Consider the following 25,070-nt stretch of genomic DNA (forward strand, 5'->3'; position numbering starts at 1 on the left):
TTATTCGTTAAAAATAATAAGAATGCAACATTGAATATATAATATCGTGTCTTAACTCTTGTGGAATAATAGAAAATAATTATCTCCCGTTGCTATTTAATACAACCATTAAAAAATTTCTATCAATGCAATGAATAAAACTCATCACCTTCATGTTTATTATTTTTCTTCATTGATACAAAATATATCTTAGAGCTCATACCAATAACTTTCTTAGATGTATTTTGGAATTGAGATATTGTTAAAAATTAGTAGAATAATAAACAACCTCTTGACATATGATATTGAGGAGTGAGGCTCATGTGCTTACACTTTAATGGCATCTATGAATTTCTTATCATATTGTAATTTAATTTGGTAAAATTTTTACTTTTTAAAAATAACTTATGAAAGCTAACTTTAAAATTTTAAAATTTATCTTTTTAAAAGTTGTAGCATCTGTGTTTGGTAAATTAAATTAAGGGTTAAATACGATTTTGGTATCTAAGGTAGAAGTCGAAAATTTTTTTTCGTCCCTAACTTTTTTTAATATACAAAATCATCCCTAAGATTTAACGTAATTTTAAATCGTCCTTCGGTGCTTTTAATAAACACAAGCAATAATAAATACGTTTAGTAAAATAGCTTTTAAAATTTAAAAATACTATAATAGGCATTAAATGTTTTTAAAATAGCTTTTGAATTTAAAATTTAAAAGTATTATAATAGTTTTTAAAATTTAGATATTAATTAATGTATGAGGTTATATTATACTTTTTAATTTTGATAAATACAAGCTAACTTTAAAAAAATTTTCTCTTAAGTTCTTTCAAAAATACTCGCAAACACATAAACTTTTTGATTTACCAAACATAAAATGAGGTGCTTGAACACTTTTTCAAAAAATTTTACCAAAACAAGTATGTAACAATTCAAGAGTAAAATATACTTCCTTATAAATAGCATTGAATATTCGCGTCATCTTTCGGTATTCAAGAGGAACCATGTGTAATAGACTAATAGTTTTTATAGTTTCTTAAAGAAATACTGTTTAAAACAGGGGCGGAGCTATATACTGGGAAAAGGGGGCAACGGCCCCCTCTAATTTTAATTTTTTACATGTAAACTATATGTAAATTTTAGTTTAGTCCCTCTCAAAAATTTATTTTAATATTATTTTATTGTGTAAATAATTTTAGCCCCCTCTAATATTTTTTCTAGCTCCGCCCCTGATTTAAAATTTCACTTTCATACATTTATTAAGGTAACTACATATGCATAATTTTTATTTTTTGGAGAAAGTAGACGATAATAATAAAATTTGTAGTTTATATAATACTAAATTATAATAGCTGAAAGTTATTTAAATATTTTTTTTGTAATATCAACAAACCAAATAAAATAACTATGAAGTACATGTTGTTAGGGCTTTAAATTTAAATTATTATATATGTTTTGGGGTTTACCTGAAATCGGATGATTAGGCTTGAATGGAAGGTCTAAACATTGAAGGATGGTGGTCTCCGACTTGTTCACGCCTGAAAGTCGCCGTCCGAGTTGTACGTATATGTTTGAATAGGTGGAGATACCTGCAAGACACTCCGATATTTAAGTTAGTAAGGGGTTAAGTAGGTTTAGAGTATTGGGCTTAAATTTACTTGAGTGTATCAGTGTATTTGTAGAAGATGAGCCAATAAGTACCGTTAAAGTAGTTCCACTTCTAATGGTGGATAACCGTCCTTTTATCTTAGGCCCTATAGGGTTGTTTAGATCTTCCTTCTAGAAGTGGGTGAGAGATTCAAAAAGACAGTTACTCACTTAGTTAAGTGGGAGCCGTCTGTATCGAGTTGTTCCGACTTCTTAGAAGAGGTCGGATACGTGGATGAAGCCATTCTTCTTGATCGGACCTCTTATGTTTATTGGGTCTGACTTATATATTGAGTTACGATTTGAACAATACATATATAGAAACCAAATTGAATATAAAATTATTATTACTTGCAAGCACATAAGTCAACTTTTCAATCATAAAATATATTTTTTTTAAATAGAATTTGTTGAAAATAACATAAATCAAATTTCAAATATGAAAATACAACTTCTTAGTTGCCATTTAACCTAAAAATATAGACTTGTGATATTTTGTCTTTTTAATAATATTATGCATATAAGAAGATTTTCTATAACGTAAATCATCGAATGAAAGTATACTTACAAATAATTCTTTTTTTGGATATTACAGTCAAATAATCATCATGTTACATTACATGTCAAAATATATCTACAATTATCGAACTAATTCCTAATTTTATCAGCAACTTATGTTTTTTCTAATGAATTACTAATATTGTATATAGTAATTGTTACACAACATTGTTCGTGTATACTGTTTAATGATTTAGTTTTAAGCAATTCATTTGAGTTTAAAGTTGTGTATTCAATTTTTATAATCCTTACTTTCTTCATTTTAATAAAAAAAATTTAAAACTATTTTTTAATTTTTGTTTTATAAATTTCATACCATTATATTAATGGTAATCTTCTTTTTTTGAATACTCAAAAAATATTTAATATAAATTTATTCTCATTGATTATTCTTAATTTGTCATCTTATTAGAAATAAAATAATTATTAAAATTAATAAATTAATATTCAAAATGTTCCACAAAGTTACACTCACACTTTAAACTAGTCTCCAAAATTTTAATTTACTCAATTTAATATCTAAATTTGACATTCGTAATTCCGATTAGTTTTTCAAATATTTTTCTTACGACATGTTAACGTGACATATTGACATGGCATACTGAAATAGATTATTAATACCACATCTTAAAATATGGTTAGACCATGTGTAATTAGATGATGACATATCTGTTAATGACACGTGACATATTGATATATTGACGTGGATAGTGGTGTTACGTGACAAAAACGGTTGTTCATATGTTACTTTATGATTTGTGTACATGTTACTGACATGCCATCATTGTAAGCGACTCAATTTATTCTTTGAATTTTGCTAAGATACTCAATTTAGTCTTTAAATTTTGAAAATTAAAAATCATGAACTAAAGTAATTTCTACACAAATATGTGAAGAATAGAAAAAAAAATATTTAAAAATATTAAGAATTTTGATTCGTTTAACAAAATTCAAAGATTAAATTAAGCCACTTGTAATGATGCTATTGACTGACACATGAACAAATGATAAAGTGTCATGTGGACAAATTGTGTTCTAGAAAAAATAAAAAAAAAGAAAGAGAAAGAAGAACTGAAATAATAAGAGCAATAAAAATGATGATTCTTATAATTTTATTTGACCATTTATATATAGAAGACAAAATCCCATGATTATTTAGCCAAATCAATTTGTATTTATTATATTCAATTTGAACAAGTAAGAAATCATCTTATTTTAATTCAATTTTAAATTTATATTATTTGAATTTGGCTCAATACATATGATTTGATTTAATTATTAATTGTCTATTTTGTTCATAAATTTATTATTTTAATGTTTAATGAATTAACCAAATCAATCAATTAATATACATAATTAATTTAATTTAATTGATTTGATTTGATAAATTAAAAATTACTACTAAAATAAATTATAATAAATTATAATAAATTATATAATATTTAGATATTTATTTAAATTAATTAATTGATATTATTAATTTGATTTAATGAATTAGAAGAATAAATTGAAAAATATTTTCAAGAAGATGCCACGTTGCCACATTATTTTTATCATTAAACGTAGAAATTCAATTTTAATATAATGTAATAATTAATAGATTATTAGCAAACATTGCAAAATGTCAAGCTAAGAATGGAGAGTGGGGACAAGGATTAAGCACCAGACAAATAATTCTTCCATTCTTTAACTTGAGCACAAGACAAAAAAGCCAAGTGGACATGAAGCATACAAAAACACACACACACACACAAATGACACGTGTCTGACGTTCATTGCTTTATGTGTCGTTGCAAGAGCAATAATTCAGTACGACAAACAGCTACAGTAGTGTAACTGTAAGACATGTCACATGAACCCCCTTTTAAGTTTTAACAGCATCCATTTTCATGGATCAACTTGTATGTGTATCTTGTTCATTCACTAGGAGTGCAATCTAGGCATATAGACACAAATTATTAACTCATATGATTGAAGTGCAACACTGAAACCTTAATCATGGTAATAATTTCAAAACACCATCACTATGCTAATGTCCAATTTGTCATTTTCCTACCACTTTGCTCTCTACATGGCCTAATTATATAGGCATGCTATTTGCTAACTAAAATCTACTGGGGTTATTTAATTTGAATAATTCGGTAATTCCTAAGTTGCCTTTAGTAGGAGATTCTGCATTGTGGATGTTGGATTTGTACTATTGCACAATCTTGGGCTTTAAAAGCTGTTCAGAGTTAGGTGGAATGCATAAAAGGCTCAGCAATAGAGTTCTGGAGTTTAGTGCTGTGACTGTGACAAAACTTTGATTGAATCATTGTCAATTGGAAACTCTTCACAGGTAGAGAACTACTACTGGAGATGATAAGATTGGTTGACAACATAAAAAACTAAAAGGCACATACTTCATAGATGTATGTAAATTATTTGATGATGCTTAAAATTACATAGGTAAGCATCATAGGGAGGATTAGTTGATAGAGATGCTGGAAGGTGGTATATTGATGTCTTTTCAGACACTGAATCCCCTTCCACTTCTGATAGGCACTGCTTTTAGGAAGAGGAATCATCAGTGCAAAGCAAGGACAAATTCTTCAAGCACATCTTTGCAGCTATCATCTAAAGTTCCACTCACTGATAGAAGTGGAAACAGTTGGGAGCAAGGCTCAAACACTAGCGTGATAACACGGCCAAACACTGTTGGAGTCATAGGAGGTGTATCAGTTCTTTCAACTCTCATTTTCTTGGAGAAGCTTGCTTGTTGGAGCTCAAGGAATGGCAAAGAGTGCCCTCCTTTTGTTGTCTGCAGTGATCCTGTATTGGGCAAAGTGCTTCCGATTCGCCATCCTTATCGTTCTTCGCACAGGAGCAGAATTGATCAAGTCAAGATGAATCAGGAATTGGTGATTGAGAATTTGCGGCGCAAGAGGAACATTCTTCAGCTGTCTGGAGCTGGCTGTTTTGTCATGCCATGCCATCTATCACATGCTTGGCACAGTGAGATATCTGAGGATTCTTCATTGCCTTTCCTTCATGTTGGTGAGTGCATGGCCATGGAGCTCAAGAACTCCAATTTGAAGCCAATTCACGCTTCGAGCAGCGTTCGTATCGGACTGCTGACCACAGATTCAGTTTTGGTAGCTAGTTATTATCAGCATAAGCTTCAAAATCAGGTATCCTAAATCCTACTGTTTTTCCTCCCTTTCTGATGTTAATCAAAGCATTAGTACTATTTAGTAGCTTTGAGCTCTTATGCATTTTTAGATTAGTAGCATTTTCTTTAGACCTCTAAGCACATTAGTGTTAATTCATGTGCAGGGATTTGAAGTGGTGTTGCTAGACAAAGCAACTGAGGAACACATGATGGTTCCGGCAGTGGAGGCATTGAACAGAAAGGACATTGAAGGGGCAAGGAATTTACTTAGAATCGCCATTCATGTGCTTTTGATGAGGGCAGTGAATGTGGTGATTCTGGCATCTGATGATTTGGTTGGGATTCTCCCTCACAATGATCCTCTCCTCAGAAAATGTATAGACCCCATGGATGCTTTGGCCAGGTCAACTATACAATGGGCAGAAACAACACAAGAGGTACAAGAGAAATTTTAGCATTCATTTCTTGTAAAAATCTAGCATAATGATCGGAGAATTTCATGTAAGAAAGCAAGCCCCATATGGAAAGAATTTGTTGTGTTGTGTGAAAATTTGTTGTTATATCAATTGCAAGAATAACTGGGTTAAATCATAGTACTAGAGCCATGTACATGTGTTGCAGAATGCAGATTTTGATGAGCATTAGTATCAATGCACTAGAACTCTCTTATTAGTAGCTCCTTTTCAATTATTTCATAAAAATCACAACCCTATGTGATGGAAAGATATGATTCCCATGTTACTGTGTCAGGATAAGACTCGTTCTTGTAATGATTGATAAAATGACACTTTATTGTCAACATTTTTCCACAAAAACAAAAAGGGAAAATATCAGAATCCCCAAATTGTCCATTCATAAATATCTTTCTGCTAAGCAATCACATGGGAACCTTCAACTATAGAAGTAGAATAAGAGTGAAGTGAATCACAAAAGGTTTCTGACTACCGGAGAATGAAATCAGTTGTAATATATTGAAAACAAATAAGCAAAACAAAATAGGGAATTCATTTTTAATATAGATTGTGTGTTGTACATGAAAAAAATAATAAGATACAATGACAAAATGATGATCTTTACCAAATCCACCTATTATACTGAGATAAAATGATACATGACACTAATAAGATAGTTCCCAAAAATAATTTCAGCCAGTCCGACAAGCTTGTCATTATCAAATACTACTAACAGGTTGTTTTGAATTGCTTCCCACACCATTTACTACATTTTGGTCTGCAAAGGCCCAAGAAGAGATAAGGTGATGAGCTATGGCAAAAGGTCCAGGAACAAACATTGGATTAAGTTGAGTTCCAACATTGAAATCTGCAGCCAAACTTTGATTCTTTCCTACTCCCTTACACATTTGTTCTACTTTTGCAGCTGCACTTCTTTGTGCTTGCTTGTATTCATCAAACGTCAATGCTTTTCTTACTTCTTCTTTACTGTACCATTGAGCATCTACACAAGCAAGTTTCAGCATCAGTTGTCACAATATCCAATAAGCAAAAGAAAATGGGAGAATATGGTGTGGGAAGGAAGCTAATGCGGTATGATGCTATACCATTGCATGATCTTATTTTACATACAAATGTGCCGTAAAATGGACTTTATTTTCTTGAGGATACATCCTCTAATCCTACCATAAGGAAACATTATTCATAGAGCAAATAGCTAAAACTCAATTAAATACTGCAGCTCAATGTACCTTCTAACTCTTCCCTGTCAACCTTTATTTCGAAGGATTTTGCATATGCAAAGAACCCAACCATCAGCTGGCATGGCATGCTATTGGGTCCAACTAAAATATATATATAAAAAAAGATAACCAACATGGTTAGTGTGTATTTAACAATTTGGCAAAGAAATTGTATAACGCATATAATCATTATTTAGTTCATCATTACATAAGCATATGTTAACCTGTACTTAACTGCTTCTGAAGGTTGCCAACATATGATAAAATTAGAAGTCTCAAATAGAGCAAACATATTCAGAAGTCAAAGCATTAAGTCACTTCAAACATGACTAAACCACCACAGAACTACTAGTAACTAGTTTGCGGAAAAGAACTTATTGACATACTCGGTTACCCTCATGCTATTATGCAAAATAAAGCAAGGGAAACAAAGATTGATTGAATCGAGTTCTGCTGTTAATACTCTACCAAGTATAAGTGTATAACCATCGTCATCAGTAGTGACATGAACTCCTAAACCGTATTCAGATTGAACAAACTGCTTTTATATAAGGTAGTAATAAATTAAGAACCCCACATGTTTGTCATGTGGCAAATACAGAGAAATACTAAAATGAGAACATAAAGTTAAACTAAGGTATGTGGAATATATTTTACCAGGCCATGGCTGAGAGCTGTGATATACAACTTCTCCCACTTCAATACCAGTCTCCTCCCATGTTTCTCTTCTCACAGCTTCCTCCAAGCTTTCTCCTGCCTAAATGCAACAAGTGGATACATGCAAATTAAACTTCTACATGTGTGCACAACTGATTAAAACTATAAAAACTAGGAAACGATCCATGCAAAGCTAGGCCAATGAAACCTGGTTCCATTTATGCCTGTTTTCCTTTCCTCTTCCTTCTGAGGAAAGAATGCAGCCAATCCAATATGCTTACCACTTAATAGCATCAAAGGAAGTCCAAATATCTAATAATTAAGTCCGTACAAACTGAAAAGTCTTAAATTCGGTCAAGAGATGCACCTCTGTGAAACCTGATAAGCAGGTCCATAATCGAGGTACAAACTTTGATCGTTTAGCCAAAAGGGCACGGTCATTCTGTCGATCAATGACTAGCATAATGGCCACCTGCATAAGATCAAGTGAACAAAAAACACTTTAGCAGAATACTTGACCATCTATTTATCAAATCAACAGTTAGAGCTTAAAATAGCAAACCGGATCAACGCGTGGATATATCCTTTTCTTGCACGAATCATTTGAACATTGCTTCCGTCTCCCAGCTTCCATTGGGACTGCTTTCGCCCCACAATGCCCACAAAATCGTGAAGTATTATGCCATTCTAGCAGTGCCTTGGCCTGGCCAAACCCAGTAATTAGGAAATTTGAATTCCCTATCAGTATCATGGACAGAAGTATGATAAATAAAAGACCATCAAACAAAATTACATAATCATCCCAACAGCTGCTATAAAACTAAGCAGTTAACACCAAATAATCTGACAGATTCAAAAACTGTAAAGATCTAACTGAACTATTCAGATCCATGAATTAAAATTTGAATGATCATAGTCAAAGCTATCAAATTTTGAATAATCATAAGTCAAATACTGTTCTCCCTGAACTTACATGGCCAGCAACAGCCAAGTTTCCCATTGCTTGTGAATCGCGCCAATCAGAAGCCACCATTAGCGTTCGTACCTCCACAAAGCTCAACTCCCTTGCACCAAACTCAACAGCCTCAGAAGAAGAAACATCAATTGCCCAATAAACGACGTCGTCCTCTGATCCCAAATACACCAATGACTCAGCGCTCAGCTGCGCACCGGAACTTCCCAATATACCCCTCAGATCATCCAAACCGATCCAACCCAGATTCCAAATCGGCGGGGAGTCGCCGGAGCCAGCGGCGGAAGAGGCCAAGGCCTTCCCATTTCTGAAAGGCAGAACCTTGAAATTCAGGGGAGTGGGAGAAGGTTGAGAATTGCCCAGAATTCGAGCAGTGAGGGCTTCGAAAGCCGAAGAGGGAGATAAGGAGTCAATGTTTTTGTGTGATTTGAAGTGTAAGGGGTTTCCGGCGAAGACATGGGTGCGCAGGTTTATGGACATAGTGGTGGTGGAAGAGTTTCGGGGTGAGAAATCCGTTGTTAGAGAGAGGATCCGAAGTGGGGTTTTGTTAAAGGTAGCAACTTTGGAGAAGAGAGGAAAGGGAGAAGGAAGGAGGATGAGTTTGAGTTTGAGTTTGAGGTTGAGGTTGAGCATGTTGCTGTTTCCATTGGAGTTTTGAAGAAGCTGCTGAAACAGATACTCCAAAATGGTGGGTAGGTGGTGATTGGCCGTTGAATGAAGAGTGCCTCTTGTAATGACACGTGTCACTTCTCAAGTTTTCGTCCCACTGATGACACAACCGATTCTTAACCATGGATTGCAAATTGTGAAAAATTAAATAGAATAAAAGTTGGGCAAGTTAAGAATATAAATTTGGTTAATTTATCATATTACAATTTTTTTAATATTGCAGATATTTTTGAATTTTTTTTATATCTATAGAGATAACTATAGAGTGTAGTTTTAAAATTAAATGTAAACAATTATAGAATGTAGCAGTTTAAGTAAGACAGCAAGTTTTGAAAAACAAGAAAGAAATTGCCATTGGCTATAGTGGTTTCTGAAGACTTGTGGCGTTGTACTTTTGTAGCATGACGGTGAATTTCATTTGAGGTTTTAGTTAAATGAAATTTTTTTTTTCTGCACAAAAATTTGAGAATTACTTCAACTCAATTAAAATGGTCATGGTTTTTGAAGAAATTTTCACTCAGAAACTCTTTTATGAGATTTTTTCTTTTATGAAGATAGTATTTATTTTAACAAATCAAGCTATCATTGAAGTAATGGAAGACAAAAAAAATATTTATATAATTGATTTTAATACTGCTGAACTTGGATTGCACTTCTCCAAGCTCTAAGTGCACGTCTTAAAAGTTCATCTCATTTGAGAATTGCTAGTGTTCACCAGAAAAAAAGATATTTTAGATCAAATAGTTCATAGATTGATCAAAAAAATAGAAAAGTTGAATATTCCATTCTAGTTTAACCCTGTATTCAACAAATTAGAGAGCCTTAGATTTTGAAAAATTTAGTGTGAAAATCGGGAAGGCACTAGCTATAACTTCCATGCTCCAATTACATTTGCTTTTAGTACAGGATGGAGAAGCTGCTCAGAAGAAATCTTAGTTTAGCGAGAATCTCAAATATAATTCACCATCAGGCTTCAAGATCTTTAGTCAATCGCGGTTAGCAATTTTTACTCAGTACGCAAATTTACGTAAACTGTTACATTTAATTTTAAAATCACTACAGCTTGTACCGATTTTCTATAAATATGGAATAGAACAATATAAAAAATTTATTTATTTATAAATTTTTAAAATAAAAACTATTTTAAAAAATATAAATAATAACTTTAATTTTTTATTTTTTTTAATATTTTTATTATTATTATTATTATTTTGTCAAATATATTAAAAAATAAAATAATACAAAATATTATCTTTTTCTAATAATTAAAAAGAACAATTTTAATACTGCATTGTGGTTTTTATGAAATTTTCTTATGTTGTTGAACGGAAAAATGAGTCGAAAACCATTATGTAAAAAGGAAGTTTTTTGGTACTGATAATAAAAGTAAACATGTAATATTTATGCTATGTGTTTAGGTGTTAGTATGATGCATGTAGGGAGATTAGTAGTTTCCAACTGTTTTTAAGTTGGTTGTGGAGCTATGTTAATATTTATGTTTTTGTTTGAGAGAAATACGATTAATTAGTATTAAACACATTGTTAAGAATTGAAATAGTTTAAACTGGTGAGTGAGATAAAATAATGGAGTTTAATATGAGTTTTTTTTTGTTAGTTTATCATTAATTAATATTAAACACATTGATTTTTTTTATTGCTGGTATAATATGAATTTTTATATTAAATCCAAAAAAAAGGTAAGAGAACTTTAAAAAATAAAAAACAGAAAAGTAGTATAGTTCAAATTAGGAGAACAAAAAAAACACCATTTATATTTGTTTGTGCAAACTAAGGTGTACAGAAATAGAAAAATCAAATCACAATAATAAATTAATAGTAATAGAAAAAATTTAAAGCCAACGTAAAACATTATTACTGTCATAGAATAAATTTATTAATGGCATACAAATAAACATTAAGTCATTAAGATAATTATGTTCAATGAGTTAGGCTAAAAAAAATTGAAAATACTCCAAAATATGTCAGGTAAAATATCATTAATTAAGAAACTAAATTTTTAAATTTTTGAATTTAAATTTATCTATTTAGTATAAATATAAAATCAAATTATATCACCATAGAAATTATTTATATCATAAATCTATGTACAAAATATATAAATATTATTTATTGACTGTAAGATGTGAATAATATTCACCACAACCGTTGTATATATAGACAATATAAATATTATAACATGTTATATATGATAAATTAAATACAAATTTTACACATTTTTTAAAAAAACTCACTCTTTCTGTTTTAAATTGTCACAAATTAAAATTATTTTTACTATTTATCATACTTAATCATAATTATGTTAAAATTACTGTTGTACAATATAAATTAATTAATACATGCTAGAAAAAGAAAAAAAAATAAAAGAATTATTAGTAATAATTTCAAAAATAAAAAATTATTATTATTTAAGTTGTTGACCTGATTTAAGTTAACTATATGAAACTAGTGGTAAAATATCAAAAAACTAGAGTAACAAATAAATAAACATGGGCATAAGTCAGATGTGAGTAAAATAAGAATAAAGAATTGATTATAAGAAAAAACAAATATATATTAATGACATAAAAAAATGACAAATATCAATTTATAGAATTAAAAAGATAAAATTTATTATTTATTCTTTCCAATTATTTTTCAAACTTAAAATTCTGATATTCATTTTTTTCTTCTTTTGTTCATTCTTTCTATATTTTTGTTCCTAACATAACTTATACAATAGAAAATGTTGTCCAACTAAAATAAATTTTATTTTTCGACTATCTTTTCTCTTTTTTATTCCAAATAATAACTACTATTGAAGTTCATATATTTGCAAAAAAAATACAATCTAAAAAATATCCCTCTCACTTTAACCCACCTGGTAGGCCCACTATGTAGGTCTCTTTAATTGGCCAAATATGCCCTATACATCAACACCTAATTATGAATTAATATCATTAATTAGAAACGAAAACTGGAATTCATAACTACCCCACAATCAATGCATCTTACACGTGTTACAATTCAAACTTGACACGTAATATTAGTATCACATGCTTATTTTTTATGTCCTCACGAAATAATTTTTCTTTGTGGAAACCAATTCTTTATTAAATTTCGGGTAAGATACTGAACACTCAAGTTAATTAACTTGAATAAAAAAAAGTTTAAAATTAATTGATTATTTATAAATTAGGTTGGATTAAAGTTTAATTTGGGTAAACAGTTTAATTAATTTTTTTTAAAAAATAGTTTAAACAATAAATGTTTATATAAAAAGTAATTTATACATAAGTTATTTTATTTTTGATTTTTTTAGTTCTAAAAGTGCTTATTTAAAAAAATGTGGTAAAAAAATTTATTATGAGAAAAGTCATTTTTTTAACTTCTCTATAAGCACTTAAATAATTTCTTAGAAAGCTACAATTTGATTTTAAAAATTGCATTAGACATTAATACTACTACTTTTTATAAGTCAAAAACTCAAAAAAATAATTTTTAAAACTTCCCAAATGAACCCTAAGTACATCTTTTTTACGTTTACATAACTATTACACTCTCTTTCTTTATTTCGTGAGAGAACATGAATAATATTGCCATGGAATGAAAAGGTTATCTCTTGAAAAAAGAAGTAGAGAAAGGTAAAAGTGTTCTAACGAAAACAAAATTATTTTTGTATCGATAAAAGGGATTTTTATTAACAAAATTATTCAAATCTTAAAAAATTATTTAAAAATTTTAAATTATTTTTTAATTTAACCTAATCTCAAATTCAAATTTTAATCCACAATGTCACCATCTCAATTTCAAATTTCACTGCCACTTAAATCCATTTTTATTACCACTTGTCCTCAACTACCACTATTACCACCACCATTATTATCACCATGCTACTGCCATCGCCACCTCATTCTCTTTACCACTACTATCAAACTATTTTATCTCCCTCCGATCACTGCCAACAAATCTAATCTCTTTCTCGTCTGGGAATAAATAACAAATCTCCTTTGCCTCATTCGGGAGCAAATTACAAACTTTCTCTCTAATATTTTTGCAAACACTTTGATACTATATCCTACCTAGTTTTCTTTACTCATGACAACAACTGTTACCAAAAACTCATCGTGGAAGAAGATGACAAAATAGAAATAGTGAGAGAGAGAAATAATTTGAGATAGAGAAAAGAGAGGAGGGCGACGACTGAAGGAAACCACAGTCGCCGCTGTCATTGTTGAAAGATCTGAAAAAGAGAAGACACGATAGTGAGGAGTAAAAATGGAGATGATGGAAGGAGCTACTATTACCGCAGCTGAGACACAGAAAGAGGACACTATGCAGTGAAAAGGAGGAAACACATAGAGGAGGAGCTACTGCTAGGAGTGAGAAGAGCCACTACTATGTCTACCATTTGAATGTTACTGCTTTTATTTTTTTTCCTTCTATCTCTGCTTTGATTTTTCAAGTGGAGTTTTAGAAAATTTTTTAGTTTTGAAATCTGGAGATAATACCCATGGAGGATCTTGAGGAGCTAAATTTCTGGTAATGCTGATGATAGATTTAGAGAGAGAAAGAGAAATGTTGGTTCTAGAAATTTTGGAACTATGAGTTATTGGTGGTGGCGGAGGTGTACTGATTGCCGAGTCAGCAGCAAAGGCAGCCAAAAAAGGGAAGAAAACAATCCATTTACTTTATCATTATTCTAGAAGAAGTAATAAAGAAAAGGGAGGAATAATAGGACAGAAAAAATGTGTAATCATAAGTGACAATAATTGATGATTGGATTAGTCAGATGAGAGAATCAGGGAGCCGTAATCGTAGGAGTTGAATGCTTGATTTTAGGAGATAATTATGATAATTAATTTGGTTACAGATAATGAAGGCAATAAAAGAAGGAGCTGATTAGGTGAGAGATAAGAAAAGATTCGAAAAGACTTAGGCCAGGAGAGAAGATGACTCTCAAAGTTTCTCTGTTATCCTTTACTATTCTATTGTATTTCTGCATTTCTCTTAAAATAAATACCAGCGTAACAACTGGTATCAGAGCACCGATCTTAGGTGTTTTGTGCATGGTTTCCACACGAGCTACCATGAGTCAAAGTAGGAAGTCTTGGAGAAGCAAATGGAGGAGATGACGGAATCCTAGAATCATTCGCTAGAAGCTCAAAATTGATCGTTTGAACTCTTATCCACCAACCTGCTGAGACAGGTGAGGGAAATGCTTTCGCAACCACGCCATGACCAGAGAGGAAATGGGACTGGAGGGAGAAACGGGGGAGATGGAGGAGGTTCATAAGGCAGAGGCGGCGGTGATAATGAAGGTGAAACAGAATAGAGGAGATTTGAGCCTACCAGGAAGCTTGACATTTCCATCTTCTCGGGAGATGATGTAAATGATTGGATGATGAAGATGGAAAGATATTTTCGTGTCACCCAAGTGGCTCCGGCAGAAAGGATGAACTTTGTCACTCTTGCTTTGGAGGGAAAGGCTCTCGCATGGATGGAGTGGTGGAAAAAATACACACCATTTCAGACATGGAAACGATTCAAAGAGGACTTATTGAAACGTTTTCAACCTGAAGCTGCTCTCAATCCCATGGCTCCGTTACTAGAGGTGAAGCAGGTGGAGGACATCGCTCAATATAGGCATGAGTTTGAGGCTGCAGCACAAACACAGAGAAACCTAGGAATGAGGCTCTCATGTGCATTTTTGCAAATAGACTCAAAAAGAAAATTCAGGCCAAGTTGGAGGTGGCTCGGTTCAATAATTTACCAGCTCTAATGGATAGAGCCATGGCTATTGAATGGAGAAATTAAGTATGGAATGAGACCGGGGTTGACCTTAATGGCAGAAGGGTGGAGGGGTTGCCGAAAGGAAGCAGGTCAGGGAGATCTGATTCAGTGGGAGCTAGATTTGGATTTTTTAAAAATCCTAGTTTGCTGAAGTACAACACCCACGACAGCAGAGGCGAATCAAGGGGCGAGATTGGGTTCAACACAAACAGAAGCACCTTTATTCCTCGTATAGGCCTTAACACTAGTTCGAACGGAGGCAGCAACGCTTCTCATTCACATACGACTCGTAACAGCGCACACGACAGCTATCGAACAAAGAGTGGGTAGAGAGACAGAAGAAAGGGTTGTGCTTTAGATGTGGAGAGAAGTGGGGACCTAATCATATGTGCTCTATGAAGCACTATCAAATCATCCTAGGAAAAGATGCAGAAGAGGAGGCAGAAAGAGACGTAGGGATGAACCAAGAGGCACATGAAGGAAAACCTGAACGAGAAGAGCTGCAACTGTCATCATACAGCTATTGGGAACTTACTACTCACAAGACCTTTAAGGTCTAAAGGGAGATTCAGGGCAGAACAGTGGTGGTGCTCATCAACCCTGGGGCTTCGGCAAATTTCATTGCCACCAAGGTGGTTAAGCGGCTGGCGTTACCGGTGAGAAAGATAAGGGAGTTTCAAGTAAAGGTGGGGAACGATGCTCTAGAAAAGGGGCATGAAGGCTATGAAGGAGTTTGCTTGAATATTCAAGGGGTCCAAATAGTCAAAAACTTCTTTGTAATGAAGTTGGGCTATTTGGAGGTGGTATTAGGAGCAGGATGGCTGGCGAGTCTAAGGAAGTTTGTGGGAGATTATGGAGAATTAACATTGAACTGGAAGCAAGATGGCAGGAAGATGCAACTAAAAAGTGATCCTTCCTTGAGCAGAAGTAAGGCTTCATGGAAGAAGACTTTGCACGCTCTGAAAGGTGATGGGGAGGGTTATGTTATCACCATTAGGGTTGCTGTCACTGAGGAGCAAGAACAAGAGATGATTTCTGCAGAAGCTAAACAATTTTTTCAATAATATAGGGACTTGTTTCAGACCCCTGTAGGCCTCCCACCCAAACGCGAGAAGGACCATGAAATCATCTTAAAGGAAGGGTTAGAGATTTTTTGCATTAGACCCTATAGATACCCACAATATCAGAAAATCGAGATTGAGAAAATTGTAGTAGAGATGTTGAATTCTGGCATCATACGTCCGAGCACTAGCCCATTCTCAAGTCCGGTGGTCCTAGTTAAAAAGAAAGATGGAGGCTGGCGATTTTGTGTAGGTTACTGAGAATTGAATCGAGAGAACATAGCTGATAAATTCCCAGTTCTAGTGATTGATGAGCTGCTGGACGAATTAGGAGATGCAAGAGTATTCTCTAAGCTAGACCTCAAGTCTGGCTATCACCAAATAAGGATGAGAGAAGATGACATCCACAAAATCGCTTTTCGAACTCATGAAGGACACTATGAGTTTCTCGTGATGCCCTTCGGGCTCACAAACACTCCTTCCACTTTTCAAGCACTCATAAATCAGGTGTTGCGACCATTTTTGAGGAAGTTTGTTTTGGTTTTCTTCGATGATATACTCATCTATAGCTTGAGTTAGACAAAACATTGGGGTCATTTGCAACAGCTTTTTGAAGTCTTTCGGTGCAACCAGCTCTACCTCAATAAGAAAAAATGCAGATTCTCCTAAGAACGCATTGAATACCTGAGTCACATTATATCTAAAGAATGAGTCGCAGCAGACCCCAAAAAGGTTCAAGACATGGTGGATTGGCCAGTTCCGAAGGACCTCAAAGGGTTGAGGGGATTCCTTGGGTTAACCGGTTACTTTCACTTTTTTGTTAAGAATTATAAAGGCATAGCTTGGCCCCTTACATAATTACTGAAGGAGGATCAATTCAAGTGGGGTAATGAGGCACAAACAGCTTTCGAAGCACTCAAGACTGCCATGGTGACAGTCCCAGTGCTACCTGTCCCTTTATTTTTAAAGCCCTTCGCAGTGAAAACTGCTTCTGGGAAGGAAATTGGGGCAATACTGCTGCAAGAAGGCAAGCCGGTAGCTTACATGAGCCAGAAACTTTCTGAACAGGCTCAAGCTAAATTTGTTTATGAGAGGGAGTTGATGGCTATGGTCTTGGAAATTCAAAAATGGAGGCATTATCTCTTGGGTCAACAGTTCACTGTTTATATAGACCAGAAGAGTCTTAAATTCTTTTTTGATTAGAGAATTGGAGGCGAGGAACAACAGAAATGGATGACCAAGTTGCCCAGGTTTAATTTCAAAATAAAATACAAGGTAGGAAAAGACAACCAAGTAGCTGATGCCCTCTCCAGAAAATTCCAATTTGCTGCTGTTTCCATGGTTTTAGTTGCTGAATGGACAAACTTAGAAGAAGAGGTGCAACATGACCTAAAACTCAAGAGTATCATGCAGGATCTTATTTTCAGAAAGGAGGTTACTGCTGAATATGCATTGAAAAATGGGAGGTTACTGCACCAAGGGCGTTTGATTATTCCAAGGCATTCGAAGTTGATTTCCAAGATATTGGAGAAATTCCATGACACAAAGTTGGGAGGACATTCTGATTTTTTTTGAACTGATAAGAGGATCGCTGGAGTACTGTATTGGGAGGGAATGAAGAAGGCCATAATGGATTACGTGAGACAATGTGAAGTATGCCAAAGGAACAAACATTCCACCTTGACTCCAGTTGGGCTGCTATAGCCACTCCCTATTCCGACAAATATTTGGTCGGATATAGCTATGAACTTCATTGGAGGACTACCAAAGGCATAAGGGAATGACACCATCTTTGTTGTGGTTGATAGGATGACGAAATACACTCATTTCTTTCCCTTATCTCACCTTTATTCAGCAAAGGAAGTTGCAGACCTGTTTGTGAAAGAAGTGGTGAGACTTCATGGGTTCCCACATCGATTGTTTCCGATCGTGACCGGCTGTTCATGAGTGGTTTCTGGTCCGAAATCTTCAAAGCAGCAGGCACATCATTAAAGATTAGCTCAACCTATCATCTCCAAACGGATGGGCAAAGCGAGGCGGTCAACAAGTGTGTGAAAACTTACCTCAGGTGCTTCGCGGGGTCTACACCAAAGCAATGGCCCCAATGGTTGAATTGGGTAGAATATTGGTATAACACCAATTATCATGGGTCGATTAAAATGACCCCCTTCAAGACCCTTTATGGAAGGGAACCCCCGATTCTATTGCGGGGTAAGGGAGAAGCTGCAGTTGAAGAAGTAAGAAATCTTATGGAAGAAATGAATCACATGTTGGATAAATTGAGGTTTCAACTAGAAAGGGCCTAAAATCGAATGAGGACATATGCTGATAGGAAGAGGAGGGACGTAACTTTTGAGCCAGGAGAGTTTGTGCACCTCAAACTGCAGCCTTATCGAATGAAGACCTTGACAAAAAGGGTCAACCAAAAGCTGAGTGCAAGATTCTATGGCCCTTATGAGATTCTGGAGAAGATTGGACAGAATGCCTACAAGCTTAAATTACCAGAAGGAGCTCAGGTACATCCGGTCTTTTATGTTTTTTTATTGAAGAAGTGTGTCAAGCCCACTGCTCAGATTCAGCCACTTCCTACGACTCTAACAGAAGAATATGAACTACAAGGTGAACCCCAAGAAATCCTAGCTGTTAGAAAAAATGCGGCTGGTAAATTGGAGGTGTTGATCAAGTGGAGGGACCTTCCAGCATTCGAGAATTCGTGGGAAGCAGCAGCTGCAATTCAAGAAGCCTTTCTTTTCTTTCACCTTGAGAACAAGGTGATGCTTCAAGGAGAAGGTATTGTTACATACCCGGGAGAGGGAGAGAATGCTGAGTCATCAGCAAAAGCAGCCAAAAATAGGAAAAAAATAATCCCTTTACCTTGTCATTATTCTAGAAGAAGCAACAAAGAAAAGGGAGGAATAATAGGGCAGAAAAAATGTGTAATCATCTATTCTTAATATATAAAAGTAGGTACATAGGTTTACCCACATTACTTCTAAGTTATTTCCCTTCTTCTACTTACGCCATGTCAGCACTATCGCTTACTTGGCAAAATTTTATAATCCACCACTCAAATCTTGCCAAATCAACTTTTATTTTCAAATAAAAAAAAACACAAAAAATAAAACCAACAACTTAACTTTTTCCAAAAAGCTCACACAATGTCCATTCCTCCTGGTTGAGGTTTCCTGCCGGAGCTCGATTCTGGGTCTCAGACCAACGTCACCATTCGACGCCGCCAACGTAGGAAATTCGTCCCAGGTATCTTCCTAAAGATTTTTAACTTTGCCGTTTACTCTTCTCATTCTGTTGTTCAATATTATTTTCAATAGCCCTATTTATTTGTTATAAATAATATGCAAGTAGCACAGGTTTATGTATTTCTCTTTTTTAAACAGTTCTGTCTAACAGTCACAACCAAAATTAATGTGCTTCCACAATTTACATTTATGTGTTTCTCTTTTTTTTTATCATTCTTTGACCATGTCTTATTCTCTTTGTTGTAGAAGGATTTGCAGTGGTAATGACAGATGGGAAGAGTTAATATCCAAAATTGCTAGATTAAAGAGGCCGACAGCAATCCTTTCAAAGAAAGGAAGAGTCTTATTCTCTTTGTTGTAGAAGGATTTGCAGTGGTAATGACAAATGGGAAGAGTTAATACCCAAAATTGCTAGATTAAAGAGGCGGAGAGCAACTTGGTTTGTTTAACATATTTTTTATTGCACCTTTCTTATTTTATTGTAAATTGATTCATAAGGTGATTTTGATGTCTATTTTGAAAATATAGAAACACAATTATTTAAAACACTTAGATCTATCTAATTTAGACAAGTAAGAATGAGGAGAAAGCAATATCTTCGATCAAAGAGGAGTGCCAATTTAGCTTCCACTTCAGGTTAATACAAAAAGAGTCTTATAACATATTTTGTTCTGTTGAGCAATCCTGTAAAAAAAAGGTAGACAAGACGATATGTGCCTCCAGCATATGATGATGCAGCTTGGTTTATTTAACATAACTTTTATTGCACCTTCCTTATTTTATTGTAAATTGATTCATAAGGTGATTTTGATGCCTATTTTAAAAATGTAGAAACACAAGATCTATCCAATTTAGACAAGCAAGGATGAGGAGAAAGTAATATCTTCGGTCAAAGAGGAGTGCCAATTTACCTTCCACTTCAAGTTAGTACAAAAGATAAAAATCAACCAATCACTATTTAATAAAATATTTTAAAAAAATTAAAACAAAAAACTCTTATTTATTATTATTCAATTGAAACATCAAGTACTAATTAAATGCAATAAACATATATTAAAAGTGTTATAATAATAATAATTATAAAAAATTTCAGTTACAAATATTCAAATTCTACAACTTATACATATTAAGATTCTTACTACTCTTCATTTCTTAATCTCTCATACTAATTGTCAAAAATTTCTTAAATTTAATGTAATATTTTTATATGTTTTTCATTCTCATTCATTTATTCTTTTAATTATTTACAAACAAAAAAACCGCAGAAAAGACAAAGAATATCCATTAATGCAAATAAAAAAATAAAAAAGAAAAATACAGTTTTGTATAATTCTAATATAAATAACTTATGTCTTTTTTAAAAATAAATAAATTCAAAAACTATTTATAATATTTTCTCTAAAATATTTTTAATATAGCATTTATTAAAATATACTATATAGTATAAATAATCTACTTCTCCGCGCATTGCGCGGGTCTCACTCTAGTAAGTGACAATAATTGATGATTGGATTAGTTAGATACGAGAATCAGGGAGACATAATCGTAGGAATTGAATGCTTGATTTTAGGAGATAATGATAATTAATTTGATTACAAAGAGGGAAGGCAATAAAAAGAGGAGCTGATTAGGTGAGAGGTAGGAAAAGATTCGGAAAGGCCTAAGTTAGGAGAGTAGAGGACTCTCAAAATTTCTCTGTTATTTTTTACTGTTATAGTATATTTCTGTATTTTCCTTAAAATAAATACCAGCGTAACATTAGTTAAGGATGAGATTTGGATGATGATGAATTTGGGTGATGGTGGTAAAGAGTTGGAAATTTGGAGGTGGTGGTAAGGGTTAGAGATGAGTTAAGATAAGTAAGGAAGACAGTTTTAAAATTTTAAATAATTTTTTAGAGTTTGAATAATCTACTTAATATACTAAAACTGGGTTTTCCCTCGGCTACTAAAGGTGACGTGTCGATCTCTCATGCATCCGTTTTCCCTCCAAAACGAATAAAAATTTTTTCTATTCTAAATTATTTTATTGTAATTATATTATAATTAATACTAAATGAATAATATATAATTATACTAATTTAACAACATATCTTCATTATAATTATATCAAATCAATATTTAATGCACTATTAGACTATTTATCAATTATCAATTAAAATACTTTTAATAATTTTAATGATAATAATAATATCAATAATAGTAATAATAATAATAATAATAAATCTTTGTTACCCGATTCACGTATATCAAATAATTTTTTTAAATTATTTTATAAAAAATATCTTTAATATAATTATATTGTAATTAATATTTAATGAATAATATATAATTATACTAATTTAGAAACATATTTTCATTATAATTGTATCAAATCAAAATTTAATGCATTATTAAAAAATTACCTTAATAATAGATAATTTACATATTTATTTTTGTTTTACTAAAGTCTATATATAGTGTTTTCCTGTGGTACATGAATCTAAATTTGAGAGTCAATTCATAATTTTATATTTAGTGTTTTTTTACTACTTCATAGAATAAGAATGTATTCTTCGTTTTTTATTGAAGTTGATCCTTTTAAGGTACAATTTATAATTTTTTATAATATTTTTTTATATACTCATTCTATTATATTATTCTTTTGATAAATTTTTTATTTGTTGTTACTCTAAGTTATTCTTATCGTCTAATGTTCCAGTTCGATTGTCTTTTACCACAATCATTTACAATGCATCACATCCATAAAATACCTCATCGAGTTGTCTTCACTGAAACTAGGTTTTTCCCGACTAATGAAAGTGAGGTGTCACTTTCTCGTGAACCCATTTTCCCTCCAAAATGAATGCATTTAATGAATAATGCATAATTATACTAATTTAGAAAAATATCTTTATTATAATTATTTAAAATTAGTATTTAATGTATTATTAAATTAATTATCAATCAAAAATATTTTTAATTATTTTAATTATATTGATATAATTCTGATTCTTATTCATTTTACAATAATTTTATTAGTGGCAAGTTACTACATTAATGGTGACCCATTTATATTACAAATATATGAAATGAGAACAGGTATCATTTTTCTCTTGAAAAATTGTTACTCTAATTTTCTCTCGAACCATAGTAATCAATTCTTTTTTTCAAATCCTTGAATTGTTTAAGACTCATATATTTCTAGATATGAATCATCATTCCAAGCAAATAAAAAAAAAAGCATCCGTATTCTTTTTGATCTCTTATCAATTTCATAAAATGGACTTTCTATAGACCCCCAACTACCAATTCTCCCATGAAGAGGGGGGCCCGATTTTTCCGATTTTTTTCCATATGATAATAATATGCTAATGACACCGTCAGTTATTCTAATCATAATAAAATTCTTTTCAATGCACGATATCCTTCTAATTCTTATTCATTATCCAATGATTTTATTAGTGGCAAGTTGTTAACCCATTTATATTGATAATAATAATAATTTTATTAGGATAAATATCAAATTCTATTCCTAATATAAAAATATAAAATTTAATTCCTTCCATTTTTATTTTACCATTATAAAAGACCATGTATGCTAGAAGAAAATATTATTCGTTTACCAATTACTTTTTCATTTGATAGCTTTTACAACAATTCTTTTTCTTCCTATGAGGCATCGTTGCAAGAAGACAACTATCGTGGATACAAACCACACACTATCCAACTTTCGTGCTTATCATTCGGAGCTCTATAAGATATGTTATCTATGAAGTATTTATAGACCATGATGTTATCATGTATGTATAAATAAAAACTGTTTTGTATTTAAATTTAAGTCATTTACCTGTTTGTGATATATTATAGTGTGAAATTACTTTCAATATGTGTTATGTAATGATATTATGTTCTAATTTAAGCTTTTACTTTAGAACTGTATTATGATTTTATCTCATCATTTTTTCTTAGATATCAAGTTGACGTATTTTTATTTATTATTATTATTATTAAAACGAATGTGATATGAAATGTACCAAAAAAACTCTCACATTTAATTTATTTTATTGTAGTCTTCTATCTATTCTATTTATTTTTATTTTCTTCTTATTCATTTTATTTTCTTTTAAAATGTTATGTAATCTATCATAATTTATACCAATCTACTTCTATTTAATATACTAAAATTGTGTTTTTCTCCAACTAATGAAAGTGAGGTGTCACTTTCTCGTGAACCCATTTTTCTTCCAAAATGAATGCATTTAATGAATAATCCATAATTATACTAATTTAGGAAAATATCTTTATTTTAATTATATAAAATCAATATTTAATGCATTATTAAACTACTTATCAATTATTGATAAAAAATATTTTTAATTATTTTAATGAATAATGCATAATTATACTAATTTAGGAAAATATCTTTATTATAATTATATAAAATCAATATTTAATGCATCATTAAACTAATTATCAATCAAAAATATTTTTAAATATTTTAATTATATTCATATCCTTCTAATTCTTATTCATTATCCAATGATTTTATTAGTGGCAAGTTGTTAACCCATTTATATTGATAATAATAATAATTTTATTAGGATAAATATCAAATTCTATTCCTAATATAAAAATATAAAATTTGATTCCTTCCATTTTTATTTTACCACTATAAAAGACCATGTATGCTAGAAGAAAATATCATTCGTTTACCAATTACTCTTTCATTTGATAGCTTTTACAACAATTCTTTTTCTTCCTATGAGGCGTCGTTGCAAGAAGACAAATATCGTGGATACAAACTACCACACTCTCCAACTTTCGTGCTCATCATTCGGAGCTCTATAAGATATGCTATCTATGAAGTATTTATAGACCATGGTGTTATCATGTATGCATAAATAAAAAATATTTCGTATTTAAATTTAAGTTATTTACCTGTTTCTGATATATTGTAGTGTGAAATTACTTTCAATATGTGTTGTGTAATGATATTATGTTCTAATTTAAGCTTTTACTTTAGAACTATATTATGATTTTATCTCATCATTTTTTCTTAGATATCAAGTTGACGTATTTTTATTTATTATTATTATTATTGAAACGGATGTGATATGAAATGTACAAAAAAACTCTCACATTCAATTTATTTTATTGTAGTCTTCTGTCTATTCTATTTATTTTTATTTTCTTCTTATTCGTTTTATTTTCTTTTTAAATATTATATACTTTATTATAATTTATACCAATCTACTTCTACTTAATATACTAAAATTGGGTTTTCCCCTAATTGATGAAAGTGAGGTGTCACTTTCTCGTGAACCCATTTTTCTTCCAAAATGATTGCACTATTTCTCTCTTTTAAATTTATTTTTAAAAATTATCTTTAATTGATATAATTATATTATAATTAGTATGTAATGAATGATACATAATTATACTAATTTAAGATAATCTCTTTATTATAATTATACTAATCTCTTTTAAATTTATTTCAGAAAATTATCTTAATTATAATTATATAACAATATTATACTTAGCATTTAATGAATAATTCATAATTATACTAATTTAGAAAAATATCTCTACTATAATTATATAAAATCAATAATTAATGTATTATTAACTTAATTATCAATCAGAAATAATTTTAA

The 25,070-nt window shown here is 31.6% G+C and overlaps 2 protein-coding genes across 2 annotated transcripts; one reads left to right on the top strand and one right to left on the bottom strand.

Moving 5' to 3' along the window:
- The first annotated feature begins 4,158 nt into the window (after positions 1–4,158).
- LOC107469821 (uncharacterized) lies at positions 4,159–5,928 on the top strand. Its single transcript, XM_016089199.3, has 2 exons — positions 4,159–5,354; positions 5,500–5,928. Exons 1-2 carry the CDS (start codon positions 4,665–4,667, stop codon positions 5,788–5,790), a joined length of 981 nt encoding a protein of 326 aa, XP_015944685.1. The 5' UTR covers positions 4,159–4,664; the 3' UTR covers positions 5,791–5,928.
- A 391-nt stretch (positions 5,929–6,319) lies between these two features.
- On the bottom strand, positions 6,320–9,354 carry LOC107469811 (nudix hydrolase 19, chloroplastic). Its single transcript, XM_016089190.3, has 6 exons — positions 8,659–9,354; positions 8,248–8,388; positions 8,053–8,157; positions 7,686–7,785; positions 7,038–7,130; positions 6,320–6,790 (listed from the first exon to the last, which is right to left on the bottom strand). The coding sequence occupies exons 1-6, from the start codon at positions 9,289–9,291 to the stop codon at positions 6,507–6,509; spliced, it is 1,356 nt and encodes a 451-aa protein (XP_015944676.1). The 5' UTR covers positions 9,292–9,354; the 3' UTR covers positions 6,320–6,506.
- Positions 9,355–25,070: the final 15,716 nt, after the last annotated feature.

Source organism: Arachis duranensis, chromosome 1, assembly GCF_000817695.3.
Source record: "Arachis duranensis cultivar V14167 chromosome 1, aradu.V14167.gnm2.J7QH, whole genome shotgun sequence".
NCBI classification, from domain to species: domain Eukaryota; kingdom Viridiplantae; phylum Streptophyta; class Magnoliopsida; order Fabales; family Fabaceae; genus Arachis; species Arachis duranensis.

Coding starts and splice junctions, on each gene's coding strand:
- LOC107469821 (XM_016089199.3), top strand. CDS start 4,665: ATGCTGGAAGGTGGTATATTGATGTCTTTTCAGACACTGAATCCCCTT. Junction 5,355..5,499: donor AGCATAAGCTTCAAAATCAG/GTATCCTAAATC, acceptor ATTCATGTGCAG/GGATTTGAAGTGGTGTTGCT.
- LOC107469811 (XM_016089190.3), bottom strand. CDS start 9,291: ATGCTCAACCTCAACCTCAAACTCAAACTCAAACTCATCCTCCTTCCT. Junction 7,786..8,052: donor GCTTATCAGGTTTCACAGAG/GTGCATCTCTTG, acceptor TGTTGCATTTAG/GCAGGAGAAAGCTTGGAGGA. Junction 7,131..7,685: donor CAGCTCTCAGCCATGGCCTG/GTAAAATATATT, acceptor TATATATTTTAG/TTGGACCCAATAGCATGCCA.